This window comes from Arachis ipaensis, chromosome B1 (genome assembly GCF_059453495.1).
Source record: "Arachis ipaensis isolate K30076 ecotype BB chromosome B1, ASM5945349v1, whole genome shotgun sequence".
Taxonomy (NCBI): domain Eukaryota; kingdom Viridiplantae; phylum Streptophyta; class Magnoliopsida; order Fabales; family Fabaceae; genus Arachis; species Arachis ipaensis.
The window spans coordinates 35,178,367-35,203,206 of NC_142436.1; the positions used below are offsets into that span (position 1 = coordinate 35,178,367).

The 24,840-nt window shown below is 31.1% G+C and overlaps 1 protein-coding gene and 1 pseudogene across 1 annotated transcript; both read left to right on the plus strand.

Annotated features, from left to right (window-relative positions):
- Window positions 1-229: 229 nt before the first annotated feature.
- On the plus strand, window positions 230-1,771 carry LOC107605194 (protein FAR1-RELATED SEQUENCE 5-like; annotated as a pseudogene).
- A 12,412-nt stretch (window positions 1,772-14,183) lies between these two features.
- On the plus strand, window positions 14,184-24,677 carry LOC107617592 (aluminum-activated malate transporter 12-like). Its single transcript, XM_016319389.3, has 7 exons — window positions 14,184-14,713; window positions 17,297-17,437; window positions 18,919-19,191; window positions 20,139-20,266; window positions 22,155-22,298; window positions 23,344-23,673; window positions 24,256-24,677. The coding sequence occupies exons 1-7, from the start codon at window positions 14,470-14,472 to the stop codon at window positions 24,550-24,552; spliced, it is 1,557 nt and encodes a 518-aa protein (XP_016174875.1). The 5' UTR covers window positions 14,184-14,469; the 3' UTR covers window positions 24,553-24,677.
- Window positions 24,678-24,840: the final 163 nt, after the last annotated feature.

Below are 24,840 nucleotides of genomic sequence, written 5' to 3' on the forward strand. Positions count from 1 at the left end.
AATTATATAAAAATTGGCACTTCCATATTAAAATCTTTGGATCCATCCCTGCTAGCAATATTAGAATCTATCTATTTTATGTAATGTTATAAGACGGAGTGTACTGATTTTTTTTTCATTGGACATTTTTAAGATGTCAGGTATATTTAAGAACACTGAGATGAATGAGAAATACCAGGAGGACGATGACTTTAACCAACAAGAAGAGCTAGTAAGTGACCAATATATGATGGATGAACAGAATGAATTCGAACAAGATTTCAGAGATGAATTTACTGAGGGAGCGTATTTTTCTGAATCTAATCAGTCAGAAGATATCCTTGAAGCTGCTTATGCGGTTGACTCCGTGCAAGACATTACAACTTTGAATTTTAGTAAAAATTTTACGGATGAAATTAGCAAATATCACTTTTCTACTTTGCAGCTTGCATTTGATTTTTATCTGAAGTACTCAAAGTCTAAGGGCTTTAGTGCAAGGAAGAGCAAGACCTTCAAGAATAGTGTTGGCGAGATTTACAAACAAAAGTTTGTATGTCATAGGCAAGGATTCAGGGAGGAGAAATATTACACGATGGAAAAAAGGAAGAAGGAGCCTAGATTGGAAACAAGAACTAGATGTGAAGCTCGAATGGATGTTAAATTTGTACCAGAAACTGGAAGGTGGCATATCTTTTATTTCTCTGACGAACACAACCATGATCTATTGGATACACAATTCAGTGCTATGTTGCCTGCCCACAGAAAAATGTTAGAGGCAGATATTATGTAAATGATGAACATGCTAAAGTCAGGGATTAGCACTTCGCAGATATTTGGTCTTCTAGCTAGTCAAGCAGGCGGGTATGAATTTGTTGGCTATGGTCCCAGAGATATGTACAATGAGATTGCTCGGCAAAGGCGTCAAATTCCTAGTGATGCAGCACGAGTGTTGAAGAAGTTGGAGGCTATGCGGTTGAAGGATCCACAATTATATTTCAAGGCATGTCATGATTCAAGAGGTTTGTTATGTAACTTGTTCTGGTCTAATGGGATTAGCCAACTAGACTACCGACTGTTCGGGGATGTTATTGCTTTTGATGCTACGTACAAGAAGAACAAGTATAGTTGTCCATTAGTCATATTCAGCGGGGTTAACCACCACAACCAAACAATTGTTTTTGCTGCTGCGTTAGTTGTGGATGAAACTACTGATACATATATTTGGCTCCTGTGTCAGCTCATGTTTGCAATGAAGGGCAAGACCCTGACCTCAATAATAACAGATGGGGCCATGGCGATTAGGAATGCAGTGAGAGTTGTATTTTTCAAAGTTAGACATAGATTATGCGCTTGGCACCTTATTCGAAATGCAACTAGCAATGTTGGAAATCTATCGTTTACATCTAAATTCAGAAAAATCATGTTGGGAGACTACGAGATTCCCGTGTTTAAGCATAAGTGGGTTCATCTTATTGAAGAATTTGGCCTTGAGGATAAGCCGTGGGTGATCAACATGTACGAAGAGAAGCATATGTGGGCTACTGCATATATAAGAGGAAAATTCTTTGCTGGCTTTAGAACTACTTCAAGATGTGAAGGTTTACACTCAGTTGTCGCAAGGTATGTGGGGTCGCGGTATGATTTGATAAGTTTTGTAGAGCATTTTCAAAGGTGTGTTGCACACTTGCGCTTTAAAGAATTTAATGCTGATTATGAATCTACACGTGGGGTGCCCGTCATGCAGACTTGTATAGAGCTGCTAGAGAGATATGCTGCTGAGTTATACACTTGATGAGCGGATATTTTATACGCTTTTTGGGGATAATTTCATATAGTTTAGAGTATGTTTTAGTTAGTTTTTAGTCTATTTCTAGTAGTTTTTAGGAAAAATTCATATTTCTGGACTTTACTATGAGTTGTGTGTTTTTCTGTAATTTCAGGTATTTTTCTGGCTGAAATTGAAGGAGCTGAGCAAAAATCTGATTCAGGCTGAAAAAGGACTGCTGATGCTGTTGGATTCTGACCTCCCTGCACTCAAGGTGGATTTTCTGGAGCTACAGAACTCGAAATGGCATGCTTCCAATTGCATTGGAAAGTAGACATCCAGGGCTTTCCAGAAATATATAATAGTCCATACTTTGCACAAGGATAGATGACGTAAACTGGCGTTCAAAGCCAGTTCTCTGCCCAATTCTGGCGTCCAGCGCCAGAAAAGGATCAAAAGCTGGAGTTGAACGCCCAAACTGGCATAAAAACTGGCGTTCAACTCCACAAATGGCCTCTGCACGTGACTCACTTAATTCTCAGCCCCAGCACACACCAAGTGGGCCCCAGAAGTGGATCTCTGCATCATCCCTCATAGTCCACTCATATTTTGTAACCCTAGGCTACTAGTTTAATATTTAAACAACTTTTAGAGACTTATTTTATATATCATGACATTTTAGATCTAAACTTTGTATTCTCTGACGGCATGAGTCTCTAAACCCCATTGTTGGGGGTGAGGAGCTCTGCTGTGTCTCAATGAATTAATGCAAGTATTCCTGTTTTCCATTCAAACACGCTTGTTCCTATCTAAGATGTTCATTCGCGCTTAACTGTGATGAAGGTGATGATCTGTGACATTAATCACCTTCCTCAAACCATGAACGTGTGCCTGACAACCACCTCCGTTCTATATCCGATTGAATGAGTATCTCTTAGATTCTTTAATCAGAATCTCCGTGGTATAAGCTAGAACTGATGGCAGCATTCATGAGAATTCGGAAAGTCTAAACCTTGTCTGTGGTATTCCGAGTAGGATTCAAGGATTGAATGACTGTGACGAGCTTCAAACTCCTGAAGGCTGGGCGTTAGTGACAGATGCAAAAGGATAGTAAATCCTATTCCAACCGGATCGAGAACCAACCGGTGATTAGCCGTGCTGTGACAGAGCGCGTGAGCGTAGTTTTCACTGGAAGGATGGAAGGTAGCCATTGACAACGGTGATCCACCAACACACAGCTTGCCATAGGAGGACGTGCGTGCGTGAATCAGAAGACAGAGGAAAGCAGAGATTCAGAAGACAAAGCATCTCCAAAACTCCAACATATTCTCCATTACTACACAACAAGTAACTTTTAATTTATGCTCTACTGGTTATTCATAATTCAACTGATAAACATAATTGACTTCCTGACTAAGATTTACAAGATAACCATAGATTGCTTCAAACCAACAATCTCTGTGGGATTCGACCCTTACTCACGTAAGGTATTACTTGGACGACCCAGTGCACTTGCTGGTTAGTGGTACGAGTTGTGAAAGGTTTGATTCACAATTCGTGCACCAACACTCATGAGATATTTCTTTTCTTTCAGCCATTTCTCTTTAGAGCTGGATCAATGCGGGTGCTAAACATAGAGAATAACGATGATTGCATAAAGTACATTATGTGTAAGCATGGGAGGCCCGATTTTATGTGGACCGTTGATTTTTATCAAGAAGAAATGATCTTCATGTGTACCTATTTAAGAATGGAGTCATTTGGAATTCCATGCGAACATATTGTGAAAGTTCTGGTTGACAGAGACATTTGTGAGATTCCCCGGTCATTGGTATTGGATAGATGGACAAAAAAGGTTAAATCAGCACTCAATGATCCAAGTGGGTTCATGAGGGATGCTGTTGTTATTAGTCGTCAAAGTGCCTTGATGGAATTTTCTAAACAATTGGCTGCTGTTGCTGCTAAAGTACCAGAGAGATATGAAGAGACACGTGACCTAATTATGGGATTGTACTCATCTTACAAGGCTGCAGACGAAGGCACTAATCAACCCCAGTCAGGTGTAGCTAAAAGTAGCAATCCGTATGTGCATCAAAGCGGTGTAGGCTCAAGACAACCATCTAGGAAGAAGCGGCAACGTTGTAGTGTTTGTCAAATGGAAGGACATAAGAAGACAACATGTCCTTGGAAAAAGGACATTGACAACAACGTTATTGAAGATGAAGCTAATGGTTCGGATGATGGCAACGTATATCCAGAACCGACAGCTGAGTTAGATAGTGATAATTAGCCACCTCCATATATAGTAAATATTTTTGCGGAATGAATCAGTTCCATATTTGTGTTTATTTATTTTTTTGCACTATATTAATGAAATTATATATATTCTTCCAATAGTCATGCGTATGCTTTTTAGATGAAATAATTGTCAACTGAATATCGGTTTGCGAAAAAGTGTAAAAAAATCGCTCAAACCGGCAATATAAACAGTCTGGTCTAGTATTTAAAATCGTCAGATTGAAAACTGTTGAAAATCGTTGAACCGGCCGATTTCACTGGATCGTGCTATCCGACCGGTTCAATAAAAGGACGCCGGTCTGATTAAAAACAACACCAAACGCGTAACGTGTCAACCCCCATTTCCCTAACTCCCTCCCCCCCCCCCTTTGTTCCTCATTCAGAATCAGAATCAGAAAAATTAATCTTCAAAATATGTAAATTAGGGTTCTACCGGTAACGTCCATTGTTGATTGCGCCTCCACGACCTCTTCCTTCTTTCTGACTAAAAGTAATTTAAATAAGAAAAAAAAAGTGCTAGAGTGTTTTTTTTTTTTTTGCGGTTTGGTTCGATTTTCGGTTTTGCCACTAAAAACATGAACCGAACCGAACCGGTCAATAGAAAACCCAAATAAACTATTAGAAAGCTTAGTCGAAAAACTGGACCGGATCAGGCGGTCGAACGGTCTGACCGTAAACCGGAGCTTAGACGGTTCGGTTTACTAGTAGAAACTGTTGTTCTAACAACCGGACACAAATTATTATGAACCGGCCAAAAACTGGCCGATTAAACCGGACCGGAACCCGACCTGTTTATTATAAATGACGCCGTATAGAAGTTGAAAGGAAAAAAGGGGATCGCTCGCGTTTAGATCCCTTCTCCAACTCCTTCTTTACTCCTTACTCATCAACAAAATGCCCTAGCCTCCACCAAGGAAATCAACCCTTTTCGTTGCGAAGCCAGCCATGGAAATCGCACCCATCGCCACCACTCCTTGCCGTCACGTAGTGTCGTCCTAAGTGATGTGAAGCCCTTGCCCTCCTCTCGAGCCCCATTCCCGATTCCTCAGTCTCATACATACTCTCAATCATTTCTCTTTGGCACCAATTTTTCTGGCACAATTCCATCTGATTTTAATGGTAGGACAAGCTTAACTTTGGCCATGTTATTGGTTCTGCTTCTTATCTTTGGATTATTTGGTGTTTGAAAGAAAAGAAACCAGAAGAACAATTTGTTGTTGATTTACTGAACTTGCTCTGATTATTGTTCTGTTGTTAACTATTCATTATTCAATGTTCCGTGTTCAAGCTCAAAGGAAGTCCCTAACATAGAAAGTTCTTCCCTAAGCCTCAGGTTTTGTTTTTTTTTTTTTTTTTGTTCTGATTCTATTTTATTTAGTTATAGTTCAGTCTTATTGATTCTAATTAGTTGTTGATTCTGATTTTATTTTTTAATTAAGAACATTTTGTTCTGTTTTGATTTAGGGTAATTTTGATTTAGAGTTGATTCTGTACTTTTTGTTTACTTAATGATAACACAGGAAAGGATAATGTGAAAGAGGAAGAATTTGTGGAATTGGTGCACCGTATGAAAATTTTTTTAAATTAGTTTGTTTATATTTTACATTCATTTTGGTTCTATTTCTGATTCAGTTCCTTTTTGCTTTTCTTATTGCTTCTTGATTTTTCTGACTCAGGTTCATTATGTAATTTATATTTCTGGTTTGCTGTTCTAATTTATTTTGTTTTAATTTTTAAAAGACAGAGTTTTAAATCACCTGATATATATACATCGTAGCGAAGTTGTGATTGATTGATAATAGTTGGTGCTTTCCACCACCGTTATTCTTATTGCTATGACCTAGTCAATTTTTTTACAGTTGTAGTTTTTCATACAATGATTCATATGTTCGTATTATGGCTTAATTTTATTACGTAAGAATGTCGAGAATTTTACATTTTCCGAATGATTGAAAAATCGAACATAACCAAACCAACCCAATTTACTGCAGCGTGTACGTATTCATTATCATTAATGCAAACTAAAGGCTTATTAATTGGGTTATGAATTTTGACCTTCTATAAACATGATTATTTAAAATATATATTATTAATCATGTTTGTATCTTTTGATTGAAGATAATGCATGAGCCACGAATTACATACAAAATATAAATATATAGTAAATTACCTAAAAATGGCTACCTCACTTTTAGAAAAGTATCTCTTTCCAAATGCAATATATAGTAATCATGATTAATTATTTTTATGTTTATCGTTATCTAGATTTTTTTATTTATTAGCAATATATATAAATTTAATTAAAATAGAGAGGTCAAATCAATTGATAAAATGAAAATTACAAAATAGAATACAAACAAATAAAAAGAAATTAATTACATAAAATAAAATATAATTCACAAGACATAATATTTGCATGTCATTGTTGTTGAAATAATAAATAAAAATAACATTACTTCATCAAAATAATATGAGTTTTTAGAACTAAAATATCTATATATTGCGTAGAAATAGAGAAAAATTGTGAAAGCCACAAAACAATAAATATCTATTTAAGAAGTCTATGAAAAATAACTAAAGAAGTACATCCATCAAACATACCAAATAAATAGGCAATAACCAAAGTATTAAATTTTATCTAGATTACTACTATAATATTTACATCTCATGGTTTGCGTACAAATTCCAAAACTCATCGACCGACGTTATTATTTGTGACTTCTTATGGTTGATCCGACTTCGGAGTATATGAATAGCGGTTATCATGCGAATATCGTGATCCTCAAGCTGCAATTTATTCACTATAAATTAGTACAAAAAATGGTAAGTAAATATTAGAGAGTTGTTTTACAAATGCGCACCTTATTGTTACCATTTGGTTTAAACTCAAAAGTCATATCCATCCAATTCATCACCCAAGTTGCAGAGTTCAAGCTTAAACTATATTGAGGTAAATCATCTGGCCTTGTAATTTTGTAGTCATGAAATTGTTTATTATACTCTTGAATGCCATCATCTTTGTAAAAGTTTGACTTAATGACTTGCTCCAGTAGGTTTGCCTAATTTCATTTAACTAGTTAGATAATAAAAACAAAATATCAGCAAATAATCTTAGTAAAAAAATTTTTAAATCCTTACTAGTGCCTTGATAACACGTTCACGGTAGTGAATTCTGTCATCATTAAGATGGGTGTCCAAGTGATAGATTGTGCGATCACAAACCGAGATTACCATTAGATACCAGTGATTACCCTCTTGAATAGGAACATATATCTAGACAATAAAATTTACCCGTGAGATATGTTTGTTAATGATAAAAACTACATCCAGCCATGAATATCCAGAAAAATAAATCTTACAAATTTTAAATCAGGAGTATGTTGCATAAATTTATAAATATAATGTTCCATCTTCTTCTCTAAATTTTTCTTGCTGAAGGCATCCACCTAATTCATTAATGCAAAACGAATATAACTGTTAGTACATGATAAAGTATGATTCTATATCAGCATTACATTTATAACTTATAATAAGTAAAATTATCTTGTTAGGGGTTATATCCACATACCACAAATCTCGGTGGAAGTTGCCACGTTGTCTTGAAACTTACATCAGATTGGTCATCAGTGCATCTCAATGCCGCTAATTCAAGAATCTGAGAAATAATCCAAATATAGTACTCGTTCGTGCGAATAATCAGATGTTGTTTAATGAATAGATTATTTGTGTACCTTATCAATAATGGTTCTGTCAGGTATGAAATGTTCAAAGTCTGATCTAATTGCTCTGATTGTATCTGTTACAACAAGTTCTTCCCTGTATCAGTTAAAAACCAAAAACACATTAGATTGGTCCTCATTCACCTACAACAAATATAATATCATATTAACTTACGATGGATCTAGCGAGGCTGAAAATGCATATGCACATGCCTTTATCTGATCTTCCAAAAGACGCATGGTTGGAGTTGGCATAAATTTACACTGCATTGACTACGAATGTTTGACAGCAAAATATTAGCAATACACAACTATATGATTAATTAGCAGTACTCACAAGAGACTAGATATTTAAAGATGTGGTGTCTAAGTGGTAATTACGTCCATAATGGAAAAGAAATAAATAGGTCTTCTATAACCACTTGTGGATTGGCTCAGTGCATAAGATGCCTTTGATTTATTGGATGATTTGGACTCAATCTTTGGCTTTCTAATTCCGCCTAGGGATATGAAGGGTAATTTTTTCTGTATCCCCATAGTGGTATTTCCCTAAAAAGAAATAGATTCTGTAAATTCTTATTATCATTTAAAGAATATAATAGTAAAAATTATGAGTTGTTGTCCATTAATGAACATGCATTACCTTTGATATATTTTTCTTTTTTGTTGCGGCTCTTATAGTTGGGGATACTGGGTTGTCCATATTGATATCAATTTTGAACGCATCATCGTGAAGAAAAGACCTCTTGTCCAGTTCGATAAGATCATCCTCATCGTCTGATATAGCAGTATGAATATCGATAGGCGAACTCTTAGCCTTCAATCTATTTGAGAATGAACGTGTATTTTGTACAGAAAGCTTGGTCGGAGTCTCGAAATCATTGTTCAGACTGAGTTGTGAAATCATTGTCTCAATGCGGCTTACAGATTCAAGAATTTTATCAATCTGTTCGTCCCGAACCATGTTTACAACTCTCATTATCTGCAAAGATTTTAGGTAAAATAATGACATATAAATGTGAAAATACAAAAAGAGCGAGAAAAAATATTTATACTATATAGATTGTATGACATAATATCAATTGCATTACTGGTTGTCAAATTAAATTACCTCCATGCTACGGAGGACCTCTTCTACTTTACTAAACAATTCTTCACTTTTGTTTAGATTCTTGCTTTGAATAACACCGTCATTGATAACTAGGTCATCCTGTAGAAAGAAAACATAAAAGATTAAATTACTCATAATACATTCTACTAAAATTTAAAAATCGATTACGTCTTACCTTAGCACTAGGAATTGTAGTTCCAATTTGATCACCAAAATTAACTGTGATAAGATCGCAGTCTGTAGCCAGTGACATATTCTGTGTATTACATGCATCATTAAGGACTGAATCTTCTTTAGGAGGGATATCCATGATTATAGACAACTGAAGAATATTGTATGAGTAATACTTAAAAGAATTTGTCAACGTATACAAAAATTATTCGGATTGAACACATATATATACACCCGAAAAAGATAACCAAATTTTAATTCTATCTTTTATAAAAAAATTTAAATTAAGTGAATAATCTTAAATGATTAAGATATCTTATCTTTTGGTTAAAATCAAATACAAATCAAATTTTATCTTGATTTTTATTTACAATTTAACAAAGTAAATTTAATTTATTCATATGATTATATCTTATCTATAATTATTTTTAAGTAGATAAATACTCAAATAACAATATTAATACTTCAAGACGCATTAATAATTAAATAAAAATAGCTTCAAAACTCGTTTGATAGTTACTAACTTACTATACGTACTCAAGCCCCCACCAATCAATTGAAATAATAATTTTTGATACTTCAATCGATTGAACTTAGAAAACAATCGATTGAATCAGTAATTAAGTGTACTTCAATCGATTACAATAACAATACAATCGATTGCTTTTGAAATTGAGGATAATTCAATCGATTGAATTTACAAAACAATCGATTGAACCAATTAAGTGTAGGTCAATCGATTACAATAACAATACAATCAATTGTTTTTGAAATTGAAGATAATTCAATCGATTGAATTTAGAAAACAATCGATTGAACCAGTAATTAAGTGTAGGTCAATCGATTACAATAACAATACAATCGATTGAAAATGAAATTGAGACAAATCCAATTGATTGAATTAAAAACCAAATTGATTGAAAATGAAATTGAGGCAAATTCAATCGATTGAATAAAAAACCAATCGATTGATACAGTAATTAAGTTCACTCTAATCGATTACATTATCAAAACAATCGATTGGAACAGTGTTGAGTTATAGAGTCCTTAAAATGCATGATAAAGGATTGAAAAAAATTCTACAAATCAACAGAACCAAGAGAGAAAAAGTCATGTATAGTAAACACCCCTGCAAACTAAAAATCATGCTAAGATGAGATATTACGATTTTGAGACAGAAAACAATAACAATACAATCAAAACGTCAATTTCAAACCACAAAACCTGCCAACTGATAGTAAAAAATACAGTAAATTTAGATCCTTCATACAATGATTTTAATAAGCCAACTTCATCAAATTTCCAAACATAAGTCTCAAACAAAAACAACCCAAATATCATATACACAATGACACATTCATAACTGATATAAGAATTTCTTCATTCTTCGACAAAATTTCTTTATGGTCCAGGCCTTGGGATGATGCCCCTTGGATTTGTGATGCCTAGATTTGTGTATAGAAGATCAATTTCTTCTCCTTGACGATTGATAGCTTCAGTTTGCCTGTCTTGACGCTGCCTCATATCAACAAATTGCTCCTCCATATATACTCTCATGCTTCGCAATTCATCCATCAAATCTCGTATTGTTGGTGAAGGAGGGGGTGGTGGGGGGGTTCCTGTGATTGTGCTTGCACCTCAGGGTCTTGTGGTTGTCCTTGGACCTAAGGTTCTTGGGCATTCGGATCTCTTCCCATCTGTCTTAGAGTGCTGTCATCAATCTTGGCTACATTACTCAAGACGACACTCTTCTCTTCTCTCAAGTCAATTCCAAGCCAGTTGAAAATCTTGGTCCAATGGCAAGCATATCCTAAACCAACACTTGATTTTCCTTTCTTCATTTCAAGCATATGATGAACCATAAAATAAGGCCAATTTATCTCCTTTCCAGTCACCATAGCTCAAAGCACTAGAATATCTTTGTTAAACAAGATTCCATGATTATGTTTTCTTAGAATCAACATGTATGAAAACAAATACATCAATATACGCTGCTCATTACCCAACCCACTGCAACTTATATTATCTCTAGCATCCATTTGTGGATTCTCATACTGTAGACTCTGCAAACCAACCAACCTATTATATTCACCCCATTCCTCATCTGTCCCAATACCTCCAGTAAATTTTTCCCCATGATAAACTAAATTCTATTGTTCAGCTAGTTCTTGCAAAGTAACTCTATAATGACTTGACCCTAAATCAAACTCAATCAGCGGCATTACCTCCTCACCCTCTTCATTAGGTTGAGGAACAACATAATTTAAAGTATTATAAACAGCCCTAACCAAGTTCGGGTAATAATCATCCTTAATTTGTACAAAATCAGTTAAGTGTTGTGTTTGCAAAGCATTCCAAACCAAGTTATAATGTCTACCTTGAATGAACTCGGCTGTTATGTACCTGGGAGGAACAATTGCCCTTGACTCGAACTTCTCCACATAGTTGTTCAGTGTCCTTGGAGACGGCAGCCACCTTGCCATGTAATGTGATGAAGGAACCAGTCTAGCGGAAGCAGAGCTTTCTCCCTCAACCCTGGCTCTTTTCGTGTTCTTGGTTCTGGCCATTTTGGGGATATTGATTTGGTGGATTTTGTAAGGAATTGGAGAAGAAGAAGAGAGAAGAAGAAGACGCTTTCTGGATTCGATAAGAGAGGAGAGAGGTGCAGAAATGGGGCACCGTGTTATTTTAAAACGTTACAGAAGAATGAATACCCATGGTTTGGGTTTAATATATATCGAATTTGAAATTTCAATCGATTGGATTACAATATCAATCGATTGAATGCCGAAAAAAACACATTTACATCACTTTCCAATCAATTGAATTCTCAAACCAATCGATTGAATTGGAAGTCACGTGCAAAGTTCAATCGATTGGGTAACATAACCAATCGATTGAATAGTGAGACCTCTAGGCTCTAGTTGCAAACACACATTTCAATCGATTGGATAGCACAAACCAATCGATTGAAATTGGCAAATTTATATTGTTTGGGTGAAAACAATCGATTGAGTCACAAAAGCAATCGATTGTTTTGGTGAGACCCTAGGTTGTTTTCAATTATTCAATCGATTGGAAGGTATAAACAATCGATTGGGTCTTACGACCAATCGATTGATTTATGCTAAAATCATGCTTTTGGCAATTTTCAATCGATTGTTTTGTGATAAACTGTAATCCAATCGATTGAGTTGTAATTCAATCGATTGTTTTGAAATTCCAATCGATTGGTTTCCAATGAAACACGATTTTATGATTCGTGACGAACGTGACAGATCAAATTAATTCTTTTAATCGATTAGAATAATGAAAAAATTTATTAAGATCAATGGAAGATCTAATTCGCTATTGTTTTTGTTTTTGATTGTTAATGAACATGATAGATTTATGATAAAATAATTATTTAAAAAATAAAAAAATCGTTTTTATAATTAAATAAAATATATGGAATTAATTTGTAATTAAAATTAGTTAAAGGACTATGTAGCAGTTGTTAAAAAAACTTAAAAAATATGTTTTGTTATGGGACCATTTAATGGTCCAAACATTTTGAGACCATCGAATCCTGTGCCTTTAAGGTGTTACAAAAACTTTTTATGGGTCACTTTGAATTGAAAAAAGGGAAAGTGAAAAAAAAAAAGCAAAGAACGGCAAGAAAGAGATTTTCTTAGAAAAAATTGAAGAGAAAATGGGTTGTGGAGTGTGACGTTCGTTGCAGAAGGAAAATTAGAGAGAGATAATTCCATCAGATGTCATACTAAACTTGACTTGGGAAAAGAAAAATGAATGGCTTACTTTTTATTGAATCTGATGTTGGCTTATATTTACAACTGGATGCACAAGTAGTTCTAACTAATCTAAAAGAATCTAGCAAAACTAACAAACTTATTTTAACATCTAACTGATCTATTAATAGTATATTTGGCATAATTTAGTAAATAAATATCTTTCTAATACTAATTATTGATTTTAATATATATTTATATATAAATATATGAATAATTTAATTTATTTTTAATATATATTTTATATTTTAATTGGTATTTTATTTATAGTAATAGTTAATTATAGTAACTATAGTGTACATTTAGCATAATTGTTAAGGATATAAACTAGTAATAATAATTTGAATAAAATGATAATTAAGTCTCTGAAAATTTATTTTTTAGACTAAATAGTTCCTAAAAAAATATCAATTTAATCCTTAATAATAACAAAGCGTGGACAACGAAAGAAAAAAAAAGGTACTAATTAAACAGTTTTTATTTATGAAAAATCATCATATAAATAATAATTTTGAAGTAAAATTTTATCTATTTTAATATGATTCGTGGTAAATAGAGAGCAGCTGATAAATGTTATATAAAAATTTAAAAGACAATAAATATTTTGTTGTCCAAAATTATACCGTTTTTATATTTATGTAACAACGACGAAATACATACCACTATAGATAATAAAATACATAATCATCTCCATTTCGTTTTACATTATTCATATTCTATTGATGAAAGAATATATATATCCACTATTCATTATCGTAAATGACATAATTAATATATTTTTTTTTAAATTAATTAGTCCAAAATCAAAATTTTTAAAAAACAGATTATGAATATACTCTAAAAATTTAAAAACCGTGAGAAAGTAATCGATGTAATGCATGTAAACGTAGAAATTAGATGATGGCATCGCCATTGAGAGAAAATCAAAATTGTTAGAGTATAATTAAAATCAATTAGGATCAATTAGTATTATTTAGTATATCTGAATATTTATTATAAGAGATTACATCTTTATTATTACGATTTTTTTAGTACCTATAAATACACTTTTATATTATATTATTTAAAACAACTTAAATATACTTAATAATATACAAATCCTTTCTCTAATTTAGTCTCTTATTTCTAACAAAAATCATTAGCATATATCTACCACATACATCGTATATGAGAGTTAGGTTTCCGCCCTTTACTAACTTAAAGTAGTTGACTTATGACAACTACACTCACCCTATAAAAAGAGCCTTCTATCTCCACACTTTAACGGAATGCATGTGATAATTACAGTAGAAATAATAACACCGCCACTAATTTTCTTCCTATAATTTCATATAAAGTTTCCCGCTTCTTGTAGAACAAACTTGAGCTTCCTCAATTCTCATCACAAATCTGGAATCCCCACTATATCTCATAAAAAAAAATATATATATATATATCAAATATCACTTACCTTATTAGCTTTGATTTGCCAATTTTTGTTAAATAATTTCCCCTCCTATGATAGGTTCAATTTCGGTGAAACTAACAAAATATCAAGCCAATTAAGCAGTTAAAAAAACCTTAAATCCTAAACTCTAATTTAATCCGATTTGGTTGAAGTCCCAAACATAATTATATAATTTGACGCGTTTGTTGGAAATGGTGAAGAATAATGGGAATGGGAATTACTTGAAGAAAGTGAAGAAGTTTCCAAGGGTGGCATGGAGAAGCATATGGAAGGTTGGGCGTGATGATCCAAGAAGGTTGATCCATGCATTCAAAGTTGGGTTGGCTCTCACCATTGTTTCGTTGCTGTATCTGTTGGAGCCACTCTTCAAAGGAATTGGCCAGAACTCTATCTGGGCTGTCATGACTGTCGTCGTCGTCTTCGAGTTCACCGCCGGTTAGTTTTCTCTATTCCCAACTTCAGTACCCTGCGTAGTGCGTACTACTAAGGCTATTTTATTTTCTATTTAGGAGAAAACTCAAGTGAAGTTTACTTCACGCGAAGTTGATATCTGAGAATCGTTAGATGAAAATTTAGTCAAATCAGTCAAATCATCTAACGGCTTTCAGATACCAACTTCACGTGAAGTCGACTGCACTTGAGTTTCCACCTTCTATTTATGCACACATCAAAATTTTAGCGTAAATTTTATCCAATTTTCTTTAAAATAATATGTATTTTATCATGTGATGTATCAACTTTTAATAACTTGACTTGTTTAAATTATTTAACTAGAATTAATATTTTAAATTTTAATAAAATTAGTTGTAATTAACTTATTATAATGGATCATTCTATAATTTTTAAAAGTATTAATAAAATACCCTTCTCTTCCAAATATCTTTTTCTTGTCAAACAAACAAAAAGAGTAGCCACAATAGATATTCAATTAATTGCAGCAGTAAAAAAGATTGAATAAAACATCAAGCTTCAAACATAAATTTCAATAATAAAAAAAGATGAAAAAAAGTAACTTATTCTTTTATGGTTTACATTATAATATTTTGTGTGGATGTTACTCTTTTAAAAATGAAATAGGTTGTTTGTGAAAATAAATAAATAAATAAATGAAAAAGAATGCAAAAAGAATGAAAAACTGATGAAAGATTTTTTTATTTTGATATTAAGAAAATAACAAACATGAAAACATTAGAAGGTTTAGTCTGTAAAAGACATGCATATTGGGTAATGATCATGCTAGTGAAAATGAGAAATCCAATCCAAGTCGAATGATAAACGCTATGTTGAGAGGGAGAGAGAAGAACACTATGAGCTTTTTTTTTTTTTTAAATTGTTGAACAAAGAAGAAGATTTGGGAGAAACTAAGAGATTGTTTGTTAATATTTTTAAAATATTAATCAATCAAAAATTAACAAGTCATAGAGTATAAATTATATGTTATATTAGAAAAGATTTGGTAAAATTCACCAATTTTAGTTACAACTTTGGTAAGCAGGGTATAGAAACTAACACAGATTGTGAGTACCAAACACATACACACAACATTTTATTTACACAGATCCTCTAAAGTTTGAATTCCACTTTAGAGAGTGAAGTGTGATCTCTCACTATTGATTTTATAGATGGGACCAAAAATAAATATAAAAGAGAAACTATTTAAAGGTAAAAGATCACACTTTACTCTTTAAAGTAAAATTCAAACTTTAGAGGATCCAAATCCAAATAGTTTAACTGTGATTATTTGGAGTAGAAATAATGACTTTGTGTAGGAAAGAATGTATTCATTTTTTTTCTTTAAGTAATAGTATGTGAAATTTATTATGAAAAAAATGTTAGATGACCAATTTTTTTTTTTTTTATCTTACATTTGAACCATCACCAGATAAGTCTTCACCTTTTATCACTAATAGTATTTGACTAGCATAAAAAATTAGACTTACTTATTCGACTTGGTTGGAATATAATATGGTACAAGGGGTATAATTCTCCAAGCGGGAATCCTTTTATTATCAAGATTCAAATTCGAAACACTAATTAAATGATTAAAGCACTTAGCTTACCACGTTAATTAATCTTACACTTCATTGATTTAGTGATTTTGCTGGTTTCTGTATGTAGCTAGGGAGGGTGAGAGTCGGTGTCAAGGCATAGACTTTAAGATTTTGATCATTTTATTTAGTCAATGATTTTTTTACCTTTAATCAGCTTTTAAATCCAAAAAACATTAATTATAATAATTTTTATATATTTACTTTCCAATTTTTTTATGAAATTAAACTGCAAGACTTCAACTCAAATAAAATTTGATTTTCATTCTAAAAACTTTTTCAATCACCAAACCTCCTAAAACTAGTATTGTTAAAATGTTTCATATATCATTAATATAACTATTATTGTTGTAAACTAATTAAAAAAATATAAAATATAAAATTTAAAGTTTAGAATTTAGAATATGGGATTTTAGATTTATGATTTTAAATTTTGTGTTTTGGATTTAAGGCTTAGGTTTAATGTTTGCTATTTTTGTTTGAATTGTGTATTCTAGATTTAGGTATACTCATTTTTAAAAAGACTGATTTTGTATTTTAAATATAAGAGAAAAAAATATAAGATATTAAACGATAATATTAAAAAATAATAAAAAATCAGCATAAACAATCTAAATATGCTTTATTTATCACACCTTATTTGCCACTATAATAGTGTGACACACTTAATAAAATTAACACAGACCCACACGTAAATAGTGTAATATTAGAGTTGCATTTATAATTTTATATGATGAAAATTCTCAAAAGAAAATTATTTTGGTACAAACACAATCTCGGCGAAATTGTTTAAGAATGAAGAAGTTCAACCATGACGAATAACATTAAATGTTTCAAGACTTTTTAATGTAAGATTCACGTGCATGAAGATGAAAGTGATAGAGCTGCATACTAATGTTGTGAGTAGGTGGTAAAGGTAAACATTTTAATTAATTTCTAACTATATTTTATGTTAATTGCTTGGTTGAAGGGGCAACTTTATGCAAAGGGCTAAACAGAGGATTGGGGACACTGTTAGCAGGATTACTCGCATTTCTTATTGAGTATGTTGCAGATGCATCTGGTCATATCCTTCGAGCTATTTTCATTGGGGCTGCAGTTTTTTTAATCGGTATTTCTTTCATTCATAAATTACTTTAATAATCCATTTAATGTACCACAAACAAGTATCTCACTGTATCATTGTACTACCCTATATCTACCTAATAATTAAGTCTCATTAGCCATTAACTCTCCTTAATTAGCAACTAGTGTATTAACATACATGTTAAAAGAAAAGGGAAAGTAAGAGTAACCAATAGAATACTTGGACAATGTGTACAATGGAAGTTTATGGAGTATTAGAGATATAACCATTAGTGTTACCTTTTTCTATTAGCTGAAGCTTTTGAGATGAGTGGTATCATGATATGGTATTAGAGTGCTAGATCCGAAAGGTCAAGAGTTCGATCCTTAGTGAACCCCAAAAAATAAAAAAAGATAGATTTTATAAAAAAATTTAGATTATTATCCCACTTACATTATTATAAAAAAAAAGATAGATTTTATATTTTCACTTGTCACTTAACCTTTTAGATAATTAAGTACAAATTTCTTAGATACCACAAAATTTTTCAAAAGAAAAACGATATTTGATTTACCTTTTCTATACCTTCTTTTAATGACATAAAAGACTTTTATTATTTTTTATAAGGATTAAGTATAATTTTGGTCTCTAATAAGATATAGGCCGAAAATTTTTTCGTCCCAAATCTTTTTTTGTGTATAAAATTGTCCAAATTTTAATTTGGTTTTAAAATCGTCCTTACCTTAAAGACAAAAATCGTATAGAAGTGGTGGCAGAAGTGAATCGTGTACAGTTTTTTCTTCTTTCCTTCTCCCTTCTTCTTCTTCCTTTTCCCTTTCACAGGAGCAGAAATATTCTGTTTCTCTTTTTTTTTTCTTTTTTTATTTTACAAGTTTTTTTTATTATGGATAATTTAGTTCAAAATTTTAATATTTAAATAAAAAAGACAATTTTAAAACTTGTTTTTTAATTATAGAGACGATTTTGTATATAAAAAAAGACTGAGAATAAAAAAATTTTCGACCTATACTTAACTATTTTTATAACTACTTAACAATAACTTTTGATTAATATTAAAGAAAATTTATACGAGACTGGGGAGTAATGTTGCATGTTCTCTTTTCTCAAGTAAGCGGAGATAATAAATTTGTCATTTATAACATAAAAGAAATATATATATATATATATATATATATATATATATATATATAAGAGATAGAAATTCGCGTTTCCAGTTTTATTTATATAAAATTAATAGTTAAAAATTAAAAATAATTTAATTAAATATATTAAATTATTTAATAATTTTTAATTATTAATTTAATATAAAACAGTTATATGTGAATTTTTATTTAATTTATGAAGAGGGATAGCCTCCAAATTAATAAATAATAAATTTTTTATTTTATAATTTGGCCTCCGTAAACTTTTTTTTCTCTCCACCGACAAGGAGTGGTTGAAATATTGTTTCTCTAACTAAAAATATTTGAAATTAATAATATATCATTCTACTGTACTGCATGCAGGAGCTGCAGCAACATATGTGAGGTTCTTTCCGTATATAAAGAAAAACTATGACTATGGTGTGGTTATATTTATGCTGACCTTCAACTTGATAACGTTGTCGAGTTTCCGAGTTGAGAATGTGTTGAAGATTGCACATGAACGGTTCTATACCATAGCCATAGGCTGCGCCGTATGCCTTTTTATGAGTCTCTTGGTGTTTCCAAACTGGTCCGGCGAAGACCTCCATAGTTCCACTGCTTTCAAGCTTGAAGGCCTTGCCGATTCTATACAAGGTACTTACTATATATGTGTAAATTTCTCATTCTCTTATCACAACTTCACAACTCTCTTTAGTCTTTTATGTAATTCAGAACGTTTCGTGCTTTAATTCTTTCATTATTTAATGAGTGGAATACTTAATTCGGCCCCGAATAATTATTTTGAAGAGACTACAAGGTCTTTAAATAAAAAAAAATATTTAATTTAGTCTCTAAAATTTTACTTTTATAGAACTGATCTCTGTAAAAAAAAAATTTAGAGGCTAGGAAGGATATTTTTTTATTAAGAATTTCTTTATCTTTCGGTATAATTATTAGGAATTATTTAAAATTTTTCTCTTATTTAATCCTACTAAGATGCATATTTGAAAAGTTTTTTTTATCGCAAAAAAAGAATTTTATTTTATTGATAAAATTGTTTTTATTTAAAATTTAATTTTATGATTTAAAATAATTTTAATATATTTGTAGAAAATTGAAATGAATTTTTTTTATTTGGAATGATTTTTAAACAATAAAATTACCTTCTTTTATAATTTTATTTTTAAAAAATTATTTTTAGTAGACACTCACTTATAAATAAAAATATTTTTGACATATCAAATATTAAATTTGAATGTTATGAAAATTAATTTAAAAATCAAACCACTTTCAATTTAATTTATGAATATTAAAAACATGAGAATTAAAATTCTCAAATAAATTAAAATAATTTATTTTTATATATTTTAAAATAAGTAAAAGAATTTTCTATTCTTATTAAATGAATTTTAATTCTTGACATTCTAAAATAACTTCAAAGGAAATAAGAAAAGTCATGTACTGTTTTTAATTTGCTATTGTATTAGTAGGCATCAATTATAATTTATCTCTATAATTAGTGATAAGTATGTGAAACAGTAATAAATATGACCTTATTGTCTGATTAACACTCACATTAGTCAAGGTATAAAATCTCGCAGCTTGTGTTGATGAATATTTTTATGGAGATACGGCGGAAGCTTCATCAGAAAATATAAAATCATCTGAGGATCCCATATACAGAGGTTATAAGGCTGTTTTGGATTCAAAATCTACGGATGAAACACTGGTAATTAATAAATCATCTATCTTTTGCTTCCTTCTAAACTTTTAATGCATGCATTCCAAATAAGAGAAATATTAATTGATTGATATTTTTCAATGTATTTATTTTATATTGAATTAATGTTAATTAATTTTTTTATTTTTTAATTAAAAATATTGACATTCTAATAATATTCCTCATGCCAATGAGTTATAGCTCAAATGGCATAGTCTCCCCATACTCAATTAAGAGGTTGCGGGTTCGAGTCTTCTATTTTTGGTAAAAAAAAAAAAAATAATATTCCTCATAAATAATTAAGTACAAATTATTTACATTCAATACAGAAACATTCAACAAAAATTCAATTTTTTTGTTGTATGCTTTTTCTTTTATATATTTTGACATAATAAGACATTTGTATTTTGAACACAAATATATCTATTATGTATGTTAAAAAAGTATGTTATTTTAAACATAAAAGTAATTGTACTTGTTTAAAAGTCTGTATTTTTTCTACGCAAATGTATGTGTATATAAAAATATTAATGTGCTTTTTTTTAATAGCTATCTATTTAGTATACACAAGTTCTCCATTTTCATTTGTATAACATAGAGAAACCTGGGTGAGTGAATGAAAGCATCATATCAAATATATGAGATTGCAGAGAAATTGAAGTATGAATGGAACAAAAGGGTAAAACCCAAATCACAGTTTTTGAGTCTCCAAAATCACCTAGAGCACTGCTAGCAATAGGATACAATAATCTGAGCTTGTGAGGCTTTCCATTCTTGTCGCCATCTGGAATCACCCCGATTGTAAGGAACCTCTCCTGAAACAATAATTACAATCAAATATTTGTTGAATTGTAAAAGGGATGAGAGCATGCGTAGTTATATAAATAAATAAATACCCTCTTTGCTGAAGACCTTGTGCCAAGTTTCACCAGGTGCATCATCCCCAGTGATCTTAGTGTTGTGACCTGAGCTCTGATGGGAACCACTCTTCCACTGATACAAACATCTCTATACTGCAATGTAACCTGGCAATTCACAAACACCACCACAGATGACCATGAATAAGTGAATGAATGTTTTGTCATTTGGAGACCACATCGGAGAAATTGCTTATGGTTCCGACACGACAACTAATATAAAGCTAGAGCATGTTATGTCTCCAAACCACGCAGCCACGCTTTGTGTATAGTGTCAACTATTCTTTCGTCGCCAATTTTTTTAAGAGCCTTCCCTAAAAGGGGTGGCTCAATAATAAAAGTTGAAAATCTTGTTCCTAAAATTTGGCTCAATAATATAAGTTGAAAATCTTGTTCCTAAAATTTGGTTTGTTTTATATTTTTATTTTTTGATTAAAATTTCGTTAATCTGTTCGTGTTGAAATGTTTTAAAAAGTTATTATTATTGATCAAAGATATTGTCCTTTTTATTTCCCATTTCCTTCTCATTGTTCGGGTATTTATTTTATGTTTAAAACTTCATATGATAACAACAAATGATTTCAAAGTTAACTGCACCATGAAGTTTGGGTGTTTACTCTTTGAAATTAATCAAAAAAGGACTTCATCAACTTTAAAATATTAAGAATTTAAGACTAATATAGCCTTACTCAATATAATAATATAAAATATAATATGACACCTACTCAAATAAAAATGACAAATATTTTTTTATAAATATACTTGTTAAATTATGTTTTTTTTTTTTGTTTACTTGCACTTTAAATAAAAATAACATTTTTATAAGATATTAAAATTAAATTCTACAATTTATTATCTGATGATAAAAAAAATATTTTTATATAAAGATAATTATAAAATTTTTATTATAATATCCAACCGTATAATAAAGCTACATATTCATAACATGCTTTCAAATTGTTGTGTTTTGAATTGGGTAGGCATTACATGCTAGTTGGGAGCCAAGGCATTCAAGGTACTGTCATAGATTTCCATGGCAGCAGTATGTGAAAGTTGGGAATGTTCTTCGTCAGTTTGGGTATACCGTTGTGGCCCTTCACGGCTGTTTGAGATCAGAAATTCAGGTACTTATACTTAAATAAATTTGACTGTTTAGAAAAATTTTGCTCTCAAGTTTATTTGTGTGATTAGGATTATAATTTGATAAACAGTAGTACACTGTAAATGATTTTGACAAACGAGAATACGTTGTTAGAGACTACTGTTTATTTTGGCATTAAGAAATGTCTAAAATAAATACATTTTAAGAAAGAGTTGAAAACTAGAACTATTATAACTATGCTTACAGTTTAACCATTATTTTAACGAACGAAAATAAGACTTTACTATTTTACTTAAAAGTTTCATAAAATTCTAATACATAATAAAACCAATTAGGAAAGAAGTGTTAATAAATGATAAAAATCTTATTTTTAAATTTGGATGAAAAAAATACGGATTAATCAAAACACTATTTGTTATTGGATTTGTGGGTGTTTACAACCTAAAGTAAATAACTAAATAAACAATTATGTTACATAATCAACACCTCTCAACCACCATCATAGCCAGCAATAGCTAAAAAAAAATCCCAATAAAACAAAATAAAAATCATATTTTCTTGAAATTATTTTTTTTATCCTTTTTACGTTTTTTCCTTCGTTCCAACATATAATTTTTTTCACCCACCAGTCCACCACTAGTCACACAAGCCACCACTTGGTCTTATTGCAAATTCAAAATTATAATTCTTAAACTATAAAAAAATTTTAAATTTTAAATTTTATGTCTTAAATTGGTTTTATATTGTTTCACTTTTAAATTTTCATCTTCATTTAAGTTTTAAATGTTTTGATTATTTTTAATTTTGGATTTATTTTTTACAAAAATATTATTTATATACTAAAATCAATTATTAAAATGAGCCACTGATATATTTATATATAAATATATATATAATTTAATTTATTTTTAATGTGTATTTGTATTCCTTTTAACGTTCAATTGTTGGCACATTTCTAGATTGATTGCCGTCGAAAAACAAACTAGAAATGTAAAAGCATTCGAATCCTCTCGAGTTCACCGTAATTCACCACTATCTCATGTTTTTTGTGTTGGAATTTTATTCAGACACCGAGATCTGTTAGAGTTCTTTTCAAGGACCCATGCATAAGAGTAGCAGGAGAGGTAACAAAGGCACTGATAGAACTGGGAAACAGCATAAGGAACCGCCGCCATTGCTCCCCAGAAATACTATCAGACCATCTCCATGAAGCCTTGCAGGACCTGAATACCGCCATAAGGTCGCAGCCTCGACTCTTCCTGGGCGCTAATGACACCCAAGCCAAGAACATGCTTGCCATGGCCGCCGCCCAAGCGGGCGAAACTAAGCCTTCCAAGTCATCGCTACCAACTGTTAAAACTGATTCTTCCGCCTTGTCCAACTGGAAATCCAAAAGGGTATACCATTATTTTTTAGAATAGAATAATAATGTAAATAATTATGATAGATATATACTAAAATCAGTTACCAAAAAAATATTAAAAATGTTATTTGTACACTAAAATCAGTCACTAAAATTAGCTACCAATGTATTTGTATATAAATACATGTGTAGTTTAATTTATTTTTAATGTGTATTTGTATTTCAATATGTATTTTATATTGGTGGCTGACTTTGGTAACTGATTTTGGTGTACATGTAACATAACTCAAAAAATATATATTAGAATACAAAGCATGCATAAAAAATGAGTTAAATAACACATATATTCATACACAAATGTATCATAGCTAATTTTAGTGTATACATAATATTTTTGTATAAATTAATATTTGTTGGCCAAACACTTTTTTTTAATGAATTTCAAATCGAAATAATAGAGGAGAATTGTGTTAGATTTCAATGTGGAATCATTATATGATCCATGCATATTGCATACATAAATACTATTGTCATATTTAAACTTCTTTAGTAATTTTTATTTGATTAAATAAAATAATGATATTTGCATATTATAATTCAATACGTGTTGTAACAGGCATGCAATGAACAAGCGGGAAACAAGGAACCAGAGAGAAAGGTGTTGAGACACCAATTAAGCAAAATTGCGATTACCAGCCTTGAATTCTCAGAGGCATTGCCTTTTGCTGCTTTTGCATCTTTACTTGTGGAGATAGTGGCCAAACTAGACCTTGTTATAGGGGAGGTTGAAGAACTTGGAAGGCTTGCAAGTTTCAAAGAGTATAAAGCTGGTGATGAGAAGATTGATGTGAAATGTGAGAAACCAAGGCTTGATGTTCTTGAGAACCATTTGCCTTCTCTTGGAGCAGAATAATAGGATACTAGACTTATTCTTTCATGGACATGGATTATTATTTTGAGGAATAATGGTGATATATTATGTGTTTTATTATATTTAACTCTACGAAGTCTATAAAATGAATATTATCTCTTTAATAACGATATGTTAATTTTATGTCACAATAATATCCACTTTATTGTTCAATGAAAAAGTTTATGTGTCAGCACTTTTATTGAAATTTGGTTAGTACTTCATTTGTGTTACGGACCCGGATCCAACCCTTAACGGCCCTGTGAATAAATATAAGGGATTAATTAGTTT

Bases quoted from the DNA above. Each gene is read 5' to 3' on its own strand.
- LOC107617592 (XM_016319389.3), top strand. From the start codon at position 14,470: ATGGTGAAGAATAATGGGAATGGGAATTACTTGAAGAAAGTGAAGAAG. The intron at 17,438-18,918 runs GTATTTCTTTCA...TACTGCATGCAG, and splicing joins GGCTGCAGTTTTTTTAATCG to GAGCTGCAGCAACATATGTG. The intron at 20,267-22,154 runs GTAATTAATAAA...TGAATTGGGTAG, and splicing joins AATCTACGGATGAAACACTG to GCATTACATGCTAGTTGGGA.